General features: G+C 36.8%; 1 protein-coding gene across 9 annotated transcripts in view; it reads right to left on the bottom strand.

Annotated features, from left to right (window-relative positions):
- The window catches only part of PIGN (phosphatidylinositol glycan anchor biosynthesis class N), a 112,668-nt gene that overhangs the window by 65,408 nt on the left and 32,976 nt on the right, over positions 1-14,284 (bottom strand). For all 9 annotated transcript variants that reach the window (XR_016465033.1, XM_090137039.1, XM_031589254.2 and 6 more), the window contains 5 exons: positions 13,474-13,590; positions 8,680-8,720; positions 6,860-6,919; positions 5,875-5,967; positions 3,516-3,571 (listed from right to left, as the gene is read on the bottom strand). Coding sequence is in view for 8 of the 9 variants with exons in the window: in XM_090137039.1 (XP_089993165.1) it covers positions 3,516-3,571; positions 5,875-5,967; positions 6,860-6,919; positions 8,680-8,720; positions 13,474-13,590 (367 nt within the window). In the remaining variant the exon portion in view is untranslated. The remainder of the gene's footprint in view (positions 1-3,515; positions 3,572-5,874; positions 5,968-6,859; positions 6,920-8,679; positions 8,721-13,473; positions 13,591-14,284) is intronic.

Here is a 14,284-nt window from a genome sequence, read left to right as displayed (position 1 = left end):
CGACTGATTCCTTGTGGAAATCAGAAATCTTATATTAACTCAAGAAATTTTCTCTCTGCCAACAGTATTGTCTAAATATGACAAACTGAGCCCTGTAATATACAAGAAATAGTTTAATGCTTTTTAGTATAATAGATTCAACATACAATTCAAACACTTGTTTTTAAGTCATTGCATCCGAGGACGTGAACAGTTTTCTAGTCACTTGATAGTAATACACTTGAAAATTCACTCAGAAACAGGATTTTCACTACAGAATATAAAAATACTTTTTACATGCTGAAAAATTAAGCTGAGGTTTTTGGTACATTCTGCTTTCTACAGAATACGTTATCTGTGAAAGTATCTCTCTCCCCCTAGATATATACAACCTTAATAGTAATTCTATCAACTTCTCTGAAAATTGAATGTCTCAGCTGGAAGTTTTAGATTCACATACCTCTTTGAGCTCACATCCACATTTCTGTTATATAGACTTAAGCAACATTTATTCAATTACATCATTTAAATATTTTAAGAAAGGCAATTCTAAGACATCTTTGTTTGTTTTTCCATTATCATGATAGTGAAAGAGAATCTCTAATATTCAAGAACAGAATGTTACATTTTAAATTTCCACATAAAGTTGATGGTCCCAAAAGCCATGAAGTATGCTTCACTAACCTCCAATAAACTGAGGAGTAATAAAGCATTATGCTTTCTGAGCTTCAAGTTACAGATTTACAGCACCAGAAATATTTTAAAATTACATTTAACTCCTTTCTACAAAAATTTAAATAAATGAACAGTGGTAGAAGAAACTACTTACACCTTACTGAAAGGACAGTAGTAGCCAGAACACACAACTGTGTTCAGCAGTGGGCAGGGTCAATCACAGATTAATAATTTGTGTGCAAACCATCCAGACAGAGGACAAATCCAAAAAAATGCATAGCTGTGCTTAAATAAAACCTCTATACAATTACAAATTGTTCTGAAACAGCACAGCAGGAGATCACCTCCTTCAGGTACAAAAGTAAACTATCCAGAGCTTCACCTTTTTAATTTCTCTTGAGAACAGTAGAGCAGCTGCATCATTCTGTACCCTTCTATATACTAGATAATAAATACTACTTTGCATCTGCAGAGATTTTTGCCTTCTAAGAGGTTGCTAATTTAAAATTACACATAGACAATTATAGATAGGCTCCCTACTAAACATTTTTTTTTTTTCAGCGTAGTGGTATTAGTGGAACAACAGGTATTGTATTAACAGATTTCAAACTGGATCACATGGCCTGTAATGTTGCTGCCTTCTGAGTTTCTAATCTTCAAAACATGTTTGGTAGCACACAGCGAAAAACCTACTTAGACATTTTAACTGTCAAACCCTCAGATTTCTTAACACAGACAAAGCTAGCTGTGAAGATCTTAAATGCACATCTCCTTGCTACCAAATACACACAACCTGACCTACAGTATCACAGGAAAAGCAGTCAGAAGGGGATACATTCCCTGAGCATTTCACTCTGGTTCAAGCAAAATTTACTTAAACCATTGATGAAAGTTGGCTTACTCTAACATGACAGAGCATCAGCTACAGCTGAAGCTCAGGCTTACACTTCCCTGCTCTCACAGTTACCTCCACACAAAGGAATAGATCTGTAGGCACCATATGTAGAATTCTCAGGTTTTCCTTCGGTTTCTGCAAGTTGGACTACTAGGAAGCCATTTGTCTGTTTAAGAATAAGTTTGTCCTCAAATGCTTTACCATAGTTATTAATAACTGGTTGGACAAGGCCTCTCAGTAGCTTCTCAGACACAGGCCAAGTTTCAGAAATGAAGGAGTGCTGCGAATACTACTTAGCACCTAGGCAAACACTGGACAGTATGTGCTGGATAAGTATTTGCATTAATATGTGATGGTCTGCAGTATGAAACTTCTCCTATTTACAGTGAAGATACAAATTTATCTACTTGAGGAACCAAATAAAGTCTTTATTCACATAACATGCAACCATTGATAACTTTTGTAAGGTAATTCACAGACCTAAGGAATCTATTTAGCTTCACATAAAAACATTTGCCATGAAAGCATCACCTCAAATTCTCATTCAGAAGCTACTTAAAAATATCGAAAGAGAATCAATAAATTTATTTTTTCCAGCACGCCATGCCAAAAAGTAATAATACTTTTACAACAAGTTTTAGTCTTATTTTCAAAGTGATGAATGTCTCAAGAGTTTCAACTTTGAGCAATACAATATATCACAAAAAAGAGGAAAATACCAGTTCATGGGGTAACTAGTAGCAATTAGTTCCTTTAAAGATAAATCTAGCATTAAGAAAAACTCATCCTATTTTACCAAATCAGATATTTCTTGTACAAAGGTAAAATGTAATCAAGAGCTATAAAGTCAATCTAAGTCTTCCCCACAGAACCAAAGATGACTGACCATCCATTCCATACAGCATTTTTGTTCTATATGATCAGTAAGTTCTTTGATAATACTATCATCATTCTTAATCAGAATGTTAATTAAAACATTCAATATGTGCGTAAGATTGACTTAACTGTGGGTGCAGAGACTAAATGTCTTAGAGCCTTTCCCTTTGAAGAAGTTAGTGGTATAAAATAACACAATAAATCTCTGTTCATAAAGACAGCAATCTTATTTAGCAGTTGAATCTTTCCCTCTGAAGCGCATTTAAGTACTTCACTGTTCCTATGACATAAAGATCTTAATTAACAGCAGTTTTATGTCTCAAAGGAAAACAACTGTGCTCAATGACAAAGCATTTTTGGAGCACTCCACACGGTAAAAGCAGAACTGATCCTGTGCACCCAAATCAAGTTTTCTCAGACCTTCTGGGGCAGGGGGGATGGAAATAGGATAAAGCAGTTTTAGCCGGATAAAACTGAAGGGTGAGAAGGTCACTACCAGCTCTGCACACTAGAACAGAGAGCTCACAGCTGAACAAATCTCTTTGAAAACTCCCCAAAACTCCTTCATGGACTTGGAAACTCTAATACCAGACAACACAAATTCTAAAAGATTTTGAACTTCATTTCTAGCTGTAAGACATTTTGTTTATTGGCTTTTGATTAGAACTTAAACTGCAGAAGAAAGAATTCTTAGTCCAATTTTGATTTACACGCAAACAAGAAAGAGAACAGATTTTTTTTTCCTAACCCTATAGGGACTTTAATCTCCCAAAGAATGCTAAAAGAACATAGCAGAAGGCTGCAGTGAAAGTTACTGTGAAGTCTATATAAAGATATATTGTCAAAAAGGTTAAGCAAATAGCTTTTAAAAAAAGATTAATGGTAAGGAATTAATTTTTTTTTTAATCTACTTCTAATCAGAACTTTGAAATATAACTGAATTCAACAGTCTTCTTTCTAATGCAAAACTTCATAGTTTCATAAACAATAAGATTTAATATAGACTGAAGAGACCAGATTTGTCTGTTGTTGCATTTCACTAGAATAACTAAGTGTTAAGACAAGCAAGTTAAGTTTTAAAGGCACTTACTTAAATTGTGTGAACAGAAATGACAATGTAGTTCTCTTTTTCTGACTCATCTTAACCTGCACAAAAAAAAATAAACAATTAGATGCAAGTTGCAACAAGAATAAGAATTGTAAAAGGCATTAAACTAAGTCACAGAAGAGAATCTTCTATAGAAGAGTCTTTTAGGAAAAGGAATGAAATCAAATTATTAGTATATCATCTGTGCAACTCCTGTGAGCACTGAATCAGTGTTTCTGGAAAACCAAAGCTGCTCCAGTGTAGGTAAAACAATCCCCACTCCCTCGCTCAGTGATTGTTATAGAAGGATTTCTACAGTTCTTGGGAGAAAGGAAAGATGTAGCAAGAAATACTAAACGACTTCAGCAACAGTCTCTTATGAAAGTGCCATTATTTATGCTGGACAGGAACTAGAACTCAGCTGCTACAGTGTTCAAACAATACGATTAGATCGATTAACCTGTGCTTGGCTAAAAATAGAAGATTTTGATGACAGAGTCATTTTGCCCAAGGCCCTTCAAAACATCTTTAAGGTCTCCTGCATCAGTTTGTCTTGAGTTTGACTGATGGCATAAAACAGAGAGAACTTTCTAGCACAGTGCTCTCAGAATCTGACAGCTTGAAGTAGCAACCCGCATGTCTCATCCTATCCATGCAATACAACATTCTCTCTCCAGGGAGTACAATCTGTGGTCAGGTCACTCCATCACAGAAAAAGTAAAAAACTCACTTGGCATGTCTAATCCAATGCACTACTTCTGCTTCAGCAATGAAATGCAAAAGAAATTCACAAACAGCTCTTCCAAAATAATTCTAGAAAAAAGCCACTCAACAAGAAAATAGTCTAACGCTAAGGAATTACAGAATAAACATAAACTTGCAGAAAAGTAGGACAAGAGCTACTAACTTTTTCTTAAGAATTCCTCAAGACAATAATTAACAACAACAAAAAGCCAAGTTACAGCTTTAATACTTAGAGCAGACTTTCTTCCAACCATGGAGGCTGTACCAGCACACTTCAGCTTCACATCCAGCCAGTCTCTTCCTCTGCTACATGGCAGCTCTCCATCACAGATTTGGAAATGACTCTGCTGTTGACACAGCCCATTTGTCATCCACACAAACTATATTTGGGAAACTGTGCATTTAAGGGACAGAAGGTGCTGAAGGCACTAATCATCACGTTACAGGTGATCTCAAATCAGTTCCTTGCTCTGCTACTGTCACACGCATTTCCTGATGGTTCTGCGTAACTCTGCTTTCTGTCAAAATGGAAATTTTGGGATTTGGGACTGTTTCCTACTCCATAATTAGGCAGCATCTAGTGAAATAGAACCTTTTTTATTTGCTTGGACCATGTGTTCTCATAATCTCCAATATGAGATGAAACAAGATAGAAAGCAGAGATAAGAAACAAAGCAAAACAACAGACACTAAAGCATAAGCTTAAGGTTAATTAACTCACTAATTTCATTTCTTTAATGGACACATGCATGTTACTTTTCAATCTGTTTGTTGATTCTTTCTGAGAGCCTTGTCTCCCAAACACTGTTGGAAAAGAGATGCCTCCTTTTCTGATAACAGAACTTGGTACTCAGCTTGAAGCCTACCTACACACTGCCTGTAGGTTAGTTTACACTAATATCAATAAACATAAGCATTTAATTTAAAAATTGAGAAAAAAAATCTTTTCCTTAAAAAAAAAAAAAGATTATTAAAGTCTTTCAAACCTCTTCAGATATTCTTCACCGTTAGTCAAGCGGATCGCTTACAAGAGCTGCTCTGAAAGTAATGCCTCCTATTTTATTATGTTGGCCCACAACATCAGAGGTGGATGTTGGTGGTATGGCAGTAGAGGTTGAACCTTCCCACAAATACTCTGTTTTGTTCTCATGCAACAGATGGCAGTAGAGGGGCAGTTTGACAAATTGGTGACTGACACGGAAGTGCACATGAAGCAGAAGCGTGGAACTGAATTCCTCCATGAGTTAAAACCAGCACCCGCTGACATTCATTGACACTTGCTGAATGTTTATGGAGACCAAACAGGGGATATGAGCACAGGGAGGCAGTGAGTGGTGTGTTTCAGCAGCAGTGACAGCAGGCCACCTCCACTGGTGCACATTTTTAAAAGCACAGTATGTAGGCTCTATTATTTTGCTCTTTGTATTTGTTGTAGTTTCCATAGAAATAAATGGGAGGCATTATTTTCAGAAGGACCTATATAGCATATGCACGCAGTTTTAGTCCTTTGAATTACACATGCCACATACACTGCATGTCCCAGAAAACTATTTTACACAGCACAGCAATAATTATTATTCAAAGACATATTCTTCTTTTTCACTATATGCTTAGTTACCTTAAATTGCTCGAGAACCTGAAGAGCATTGGTAAACATGCTCTCTGCTTTGAAATGATCACTATTGTTCAGGTATTCCAGAGGCAGGGTTCCCTGGGGAAGAAAAAAAGTACTACTTAAATAAGTGTCATAATAGCTTTTAAATATTCTACATCATTTTCCAGCATCACAAAGACTGTCCATATCACCCCAACTCCCACAGAAACATAATAAAGGTAAGTAATGGAAGTTGTTACTAAACAACATAGCATAGAGTAATAAGACCTTATCCACTCATCTGAGGTCATTTTAAAGATACCTTGAACCCAAACCCACACTTGGTCCTGACTTGCCCAGCACTCGTGATGAGCAAGTGAACAATTCATATGCCACCATCCCCCTTTCCTCACAGTCTGTATGTCCAGCAAGGACTGCAGTAAAGGAGGACATGCTCTTGAGCAGAGTTTGTAGTAAAAATATTTTGAAAATGTGTTGTAAAGAGATGTTTTTAAAACAAAATAAGAAGCATGATAGTACAGTAGTGTAATGCTAACCATCAGTCAGGTATTTATTAAACAAACTTTGGAATACCCAAAAATAGAGGAAGCAAATTCAAAGAAAAAGCCGTCTCAGTGAGGACTCTCACTGTTTGCTAAATTAAAGGCACAAGATATCATCTGAAAGACCCACCGCACTAAATTAAACAAGAAATAATTAAACATTAACTTGCAAGAACTAGCTTGTTTCTCAATCAAAATCAAACATTATTCAAACCATATTCTATTGGTAAAATCCCTAAAAAATATAAAAATATTTCTAGCTTAACAGTGTAAAATTGCAGATTATAAAAGAACCAGCCGCCTTTCCAAGTACAATCCATATAGCCTTATACCCCCTCTACTAATTTTCCGGATTTTTAATCTTCTTCCTTATGACTTAATCCCAACATCCCTTCCTCTAAGACAAGCAGATTGCTGTAATATGGTAGAATGTTTGTAGCACTTACCACAGAATTCAAGGGGAAAGGAACACCAATAAGGGAAGCCATCAGCGGTGCTATGTCAGCCTGTGCAAACAGAAGCATCCTCATTTTAACATAATTAAAGTTTCTAGAACTAATAAATTCTGTTTATTTTTAACTTTTACAAATGTAGATATGTTAATGATATCATAATGTGAAACTTTAAGTTAAAACTACTTATTAATATTTCTTCTACAGTTTCCACTAGTCATCATGAAATGGTTAACATGCATAACATGAGACTCTACTACTGACAAAGTTTCAAAAATATATTTAGCTTAAAAAATATAAAACGCCATGTTTTTTATTTGAAGGAATTCAATATCTTTCTTCACTGCACTCAGAAGCATGCCATTTTTATGACAATTAATACCAAGAAAGAATGTCATATTTACAGTTTCAGACAACACATGGAATACATTGCTTTTCAAAACACTCCTCTGCCCATATTTTCTCAGTGAGGATTACTCCTCCCCCTCAAAGCAGGACCCTAGGAGTTTTCTTTTTTCCACTCAGCACTTAATCTTCAAGGAAGTCCCATTATTTACATCAAGGCTTCTCAGAAAGTAAGTTACCATTAGCTCTTACCTGTAATGATAAACAATGGTTCTCACTTGGTTTGCATTTTCCTTTTATATAAAACTATGCATAAAAATCCCTCCACTACAAATCTGAAGAAACCATGCTGAAATCCAAGGCACTACTGCACAGCTGTGCAGAAGCAGACTCCAAACTGTTATTTTTAGAGGACAAAACGTACGTACTACAATATAAAAGCAGAAATCTAGTTTGCTGTTATTACCTATAATTCCACATATATTACGGAATGCTGGAGAAAGTTGCCTTTGAGGAGTCCATTACACGGAACAAAGTGATGCTTAAGACTCTTTATTTATATTAAAACTCAGTCTTAAAATGATATCCCTGTAACTCCTGACAACCTTGAGATGAAAATTCAACGCTCCTTCATGCAAGGATTTAGTTGAAAGCAGCTGATTGAGGACTTCCCTGCCTTTAACTTTCCAACACAAGTATCTTTCCCTTGTTTTATCACATTTGCAGTCTTTTATTCATATGGGATTCATAGAATGGGATGAAGTAAGAAGCAAGCCGCCAGTGCACAGACGTACATCACATATAGGACTTAACAAAAACTTGGCTGATTTAGTAACAAAAAGTTGTCCATCTTTTTTTTTTTTTCTTTTTTCTTTTTTTTTTTTTTTTTTTTTTTACAATACACCACTACGTACTTATTCAAACACCCAAGTGGCTGGGCCATAACTATAGATCTTGTTGGAAAAAACAACCACAATAAAATAGTTTCACAACATAGCAAGAATTAGTTTTCATTCAGTAGTGATAGCAAGTTCTGGAAAAAGTAATCACAGAATCACAGAAACAACAAGGTTGGAAAAGACCTACAAGATTATCCAGTCCAACCATCCACCTATCACCAATAGTTCTCACTAAACCAATAAAAATACAGATTTCAAAATAGCTCTGAAAAACAACAGTAAACAAACAAAGTCACCTTAAGTGTAGCAAAAAACACACAGCAGATGTTCACTAACTTCAGAAACTATGCTATTCAAGTTACTTTCAGATAAACGGTACTGGAGCTTCCAAGGAATACGTGACACATTGTACTGCATTATAGATGTTCAGAGGGCACTTCCTGAGGTTTAAGTAACATTTTCTAGGGAAACACTAAGTGAGTGTGGTGATTCAAATTCCCTCAATTAGTTTAAATCGCACAAAATTCAAGTTGAACATTTATGAGTTCTTAAATTAGGCACGTTTGATACCTGATTGACATCCATTCTCTTCAGATTCTCCAGCTTCCATTCTGCAAAGAGATAATAGGAACATGAACAGCAAGTCTAAATAGATTTGAAAAGGATAATTCAGTTGACATTTAATATTGTTGTTGCCACTAAAATTGTTGTTACTAAAGAAAAATATAATTTGGCTTTAGGATGCCAGCTCAAAAGGTTACAGATGGAGCACAACAGGCAGAAACAATAAAATGTATTTATTTTGCTTCACATTTTCTTTTACCCACCAGAATAAATTGCTGCTAGCAATTGTGACCCAGATCAGTAAAGTCCAAGCTTTTTACTTTTTCCAGTACAGCACAGAAAATAACACATAATTTCCTGTATCAACTAAAACTCAGGTTCAGGAGAAGAACTGTTTAAATCTCTTCAATATGTTTTTTTGCTGTTGTTATGTTGTTGTTGTTTTAAGGAAAGGGTTAACATGGTCCCCCAAATACTGGTACAGATTAGTAGAAGAACACTTCATGTTTGCCATATGCAATACTGGCTAAAACTGAGCTAAAGGGGAAAGTTCAACTACTTAGAAATCAAAACAAGTACAGCGCAGACAAAGCCAAGTGTACAAATCCCTGAAGCTGTGGTGCATCATGCAAAAAGCTGGTTCAAAACAGCATTTTCCTGCTCACCATTAATCTCTAAGGAAATGAAGTAGTTATTTTTCTTTGGGAGTAGAGAGCTATTTCAAAACAGAGTTTAGGAGGGTTCTTTCTTCATGTCTTTTCCCAGTGATTAAATTAGGTGACCCAATAGCTACAGCAACAATAGGAGCAAATAAACCAAACCCACAAACTAACAACTAACAACAAACTAACAGCCCCCTGGGCTGACATGAGTGAAAGTTTAAGCGTAGGAGAAACAGATTTCGTTGAAAGCACTGGTAAACCATAATGCAAAGTTCTGGTACACCCTCATTATTTTCCAAACAGCAGCATGCATTCAGATCCTAGACCGCAATCTTTCTCTGACTTTCAATACACTCTGACTATATCAGACCCAAACCTAAGCTGAAAATTAACCAGGATGGGAAAAATCTCTGATTTGAGTATTGCGTGTACTGAAGTTTCAGCAACTAACTTGTAGCAGCGCAAGCTGCAGGGATTTGATTACAAGTTCATTGTTATCTATGTACTAAGAACATCCTGAATAGTAGCAATGCATTTTAACAACAGTAAGAAATAGTTAAAATGAGTTCCCATGGCAACAAAGGGGAAGTATTAGGAGTATTAATCACAAATTCTGTGTTAAACTCCACCAAAATGAGTATGGTTGTTTCCTTGTGCTTCCCAGAACAGGAAGCATGGTTACATTTATTTCTAGAGATAGATTCTCAGCTATATTTTTATTATATAAAAGCAATGCTTGTTTTCCTTGAATAACATTTTCCAATCAAAACAGTGGTAAAATTATCTATACACATAGATGGGCAAGAATGTTTAGGGCAAGAAGGAATTGCAGCTTTGCTGGAGAAGCTTTTGTTAAACCTAGGAGCTCTGCTTTCCTTATTCAGATATTTTCAACATGAAATGGATTTAAGACATGCTCTGGACCAGGAGCTATGACAAATCAGATCCAACTGTTCCCAAGGAATGAGCCACTCCTCCAGACTGACCAAACTGGGCTGTACTCCTGAAAATGAGACAGGGTGGATCTATATTTTTATTTTTATTTTTGTAGGTGTTTTAAGTTTGCTGTCCAGGTTTTTCATATGGTGTTTAGCAGTTTTCTATCTGAGAAGATGCTTTTCTTATCTTGCCACACTACTAATGCGGCTCACTGAGCTCACTGTGAGATGCAAACAATCCAAAGGAACTGCAAGGAAGTGCCAGTGCAAGAAGAAAGGCTAAGCATGAGGCTACATGAACCAAAGGAAGACTCACACAAAGCCTCACACAAGCAGAAATAGCAAAGGGATACACTGAGCTACTTCAGGTGAAGCAAATCAGGCTGAGCTTCATCTGAAACATGTAAGACTGTAGATAAAAGCTGCCACCACCACATTTAAAGGCTGCTGAAATGGCATTTCAAGGCCACCCAGCAGGGTCTATGCTGAGGAGCTCTATGTTCTCTCTGCCTTGAGGCGTCAAGCCAATAGCCAAATGGGTAATGCTGTGCATTGCCCACAGGATGCTGCTCTGCCATCACGAATTTTTCCAAAACAATTGCATGGACAGCCTTGAGGGAAGGCAAAGCACAGGTGAAGGGACTGATAAGGAGACTGCTGTCATTCTGGAGCAGACACTGTGTCCCTCAGGCACCCAAGAAATACACTGATCATTGCATGACAAATTGGATGGACTGAGTCCTGACTGTCAGCACTGCCTCTGGGGGTATGTACCCTTGATGGCAATGATGAGAAAGAGACGATTCACTGAGCTGCCTAGAGCCTGCTTGCACTGAGCAGAGCAGAAGTTTGGCAGCATTGAAAATACTGCGTTGCCTCCATGAACTTGTAACTCAGCACTTAGGAAGGATTTTGTCAGTAGAGGCAAGAACTGGAACACACAATCTGAAATATAAATCTGTCACTTGCATAGAACTGTAATGAAGCAATCCTGAAAATGCAGTCTTTACCTGCACATGGTTTCAGCTTTTTTTTTTTTTTTAAACGAGCAGAAGAGGGAAGCCTGGAGAACTTCTCTTGAGACTTCTTTTACTCATGTTTTTTTCTTACATGCCTGGGCTTTATGAAAAGATACAGGTTTGCAACTTAGTGAAGTAACTGAACTGAGTGTCAAGTTCCATTTCAATAATTTTTTTTCTTTACATTTGAGCTGCATAGCCTACTGGAAGCTGTAATGTAACGACCTAGTGTAATATGCTATCACAGAGAGAGTACTTGTTCTTCAAAGACAGATTAAACTCTCAGTTTATTCACACAAATTCAGAACCCAAATAGAGATTGTTCCTGGCAATTAAGAACCTGTAACCAGTGTCTAAACCAAATTAGCACCACACTCTTCAGCTGGAAAGATGTAAAGCAAGTCTAGAACAAAGGGCAGCATCAGATGTCTGCCTTGAATAAGAACAAAACAAAGAAAAAAAAAAAATAACACAACACCAAAACACCAGTACAAGGAAAATATGAAGCAGACATATTCCTTGCTTTAAAGAAAATAAACATTTCCTAACAGATGACAGCCAAGTCTCTTTTCCTATTGTGTACCTAGATATCAGTTCAATACTCATATTTTTGGAGTGCTCTCACACCATTTTTATCCTTACTTCAAGTCAGACACTGATGTTTATACTAAAGTTAAGAACAAAAGCTGACAGTCATGAAAATCTGCTATTATGTATAAACAGAGCAACTGAGCATCCTTGGAAGTCTTGAAGATCAACTGCTGCAGGCTCCAGAGTCTGCCGATTTTATTCTATTCTACTATTTTTCAGTTTTATCAGAGATGCTGTAATTACTGCCAAATGCCCTTGTTCAAGGGCAATGGTTTTAAATTATTTTTTGTGCATTTTCACTTCTCCAGCGTATGAAGGTTACTCCAAAAGTAATGCCTCCTATTTTATTACATTGGCCCACAACATCAGAAGCAGATGTTAGTGATACGGCAGCAGAGATTGAACCAGCCAACCAATACTCCATTACATTTTATTACTGTGTGAGAGATGGCAGCAGAGGGGCAGTTGGACAGAATGGCGTCTGACACGGAAATGCTGATGAAGCATAAGTATGTCATGACAGTCCTCCATGCAGAAAAAATGGCACCCACTGACATTCATCAACACAATCTGAGCACACTGAGGTGATGGGTGGTGCATTTCAGCAGTGGCAACAGCAACATGAAAGACAAGCCATGTTCTGGACAGCCATGTAGATTTTCACAAGTACAGCATGCAGGCTCTCCTAGCAAAAATGCAGAGCTGATGGGGTTAATTATGCTGAAAAACACTGCTTTGTAGCTGAGAATTTGCTCTATCAGGTGGTGTTTTTATCCTCTTCATATCTGTTATAACTTCCATCGAAATAAATAGGAGGCATTACTTTTGGAGTAATCTACATACCTTGACAAAAGAAGTCCAGCAAAATAGGAAGTCATTACCTCATTGATCCCAAGCAACAACCTGAGAGAATCAAGGCTTCTGAAGAAAGACGAGTGAAACACGTGAAAGAGGAAGAGCTAGTGCTGTTTATCACATCTAGCATTAGAATCCCAAGGAGATTCCAATAAGACAATACTTATTATATACATGAAATATTAAATTTTATTTTTAAAAAATGTTTTAAATACGAATCTTTACTCTTCTTCAAGTACATAGGGGAAAAATACAAGAGTCACAGTTTGTCATTGAGAAAGACTGTTTACATTTTCGCAAGAGCCACAAGGATGAATGCAAGATAGGACTCCCCTGGCAAGTTCCCAGGGTCCTACTGTGGAGTTAGGAAGAGGTCTTACACCATGTCAACTTATCATGTTTCTATACAAATAGCTTTTAACCTCTGGGTGTCTCATAAAAATTAAATCTCCTCTGGAACTAAGTTTCAGGAGTGTAAATAGTCTCCCGTACCCAAAGAGAAACTCTTCAGTCCCATGGCTCACAGGAAATTACTCTGATATTATCCACCCAGCTTTATTGTTTCTTCCATGTACAAGCATTGTCACCTTTTTTTTTTTTTCTCTCCACGCTTTCTTGCAAAAAGCAACTCACACTTAGAGTAACGGAACAGATGCTAGAGAAGCTTAACAGATTTAACTGTTGAATCTTATCCATTCCACCAAAATCTCAGACTAAGTTTTATATTTTACATACCTTTCAAAAAATTGTCTTCAAAGAGCTGGGATGTGGCTTCTTGTGGATAATTCACTCCAGCACCCCAGGCAATCAGTGGTGTTAAAGTCTCTGAGGGATGACCAGCTCCATGGGATCCTAAGATGCACAGAAACAAAACCAGCGTAAATTTTAAAATGCATAGAGTAAAAAATAAAAATTATATATATTTACACATATATACATAAAGTTTCTGTTATAATATACTAGGATCTTCTTACAGAGGACCTATTCCAGCTTCACAGCTTTTTTTTCCTGTCACTAACAATAAAGGCAGAATTCAAGCTCCACGTTGGGAAAGTGGTATCACTTAGGTCAAGCCTATAAAGGTATAATGTTGAATGCAGAATAAAAAGAAGAAACCATTAATATAGAAACGAAAGCCCAAGCGGTCAAAAGGCTATAGGCACAGAGGAGTCACTTGTTCAAAACATTTGAGCATTTGCCTATCCCTAAGCATTCCATGGAAATCAATGGTGGGTGATTTGAGCAATTAGGTAAGTGCCTAGAAATCACATAGGACTGATTTCTTTGGTACCCAAATCATCATTAGACTTCCTTTTCAAAAACAGAAGATACAAAGCAACTGCCATTCTTTCTCAGTGATGCAAATTCATTTTTAAGGTTTTAAAGCCTGGTTGCAGACTAATGCAACTGATGAAACAGCATTCCAGATTCCCTCCACATTAACCAGTTGCCAAAAGAAGAAAACAGCCTTTAGCACTATGACATATCAATACCAGCTGCATTGAAGAAAAAGCCATACAAGCTCGAAAGCAGGTTTGGTCACTGA

The sequence above is a fragment of the Phasianus colchicus genome, chromosome 3 (genome assembly GCF_987193195.1).
Source record: "Phasianus colchicus chromosome 3, bPhaCol1.hap1.1, whole genome shotgun sequence".
In the NCBI taxonomy this organism is placed as follows: domain Eukaryota; kingdom Metazoa; phylum Chordata; class Aves; order Galliformes; family Phasianidae; genus Phasianus; species Phasianus colchicus.
This window is presented reverse-complemented; position numbering and strand designations above follow the sequence as displayed.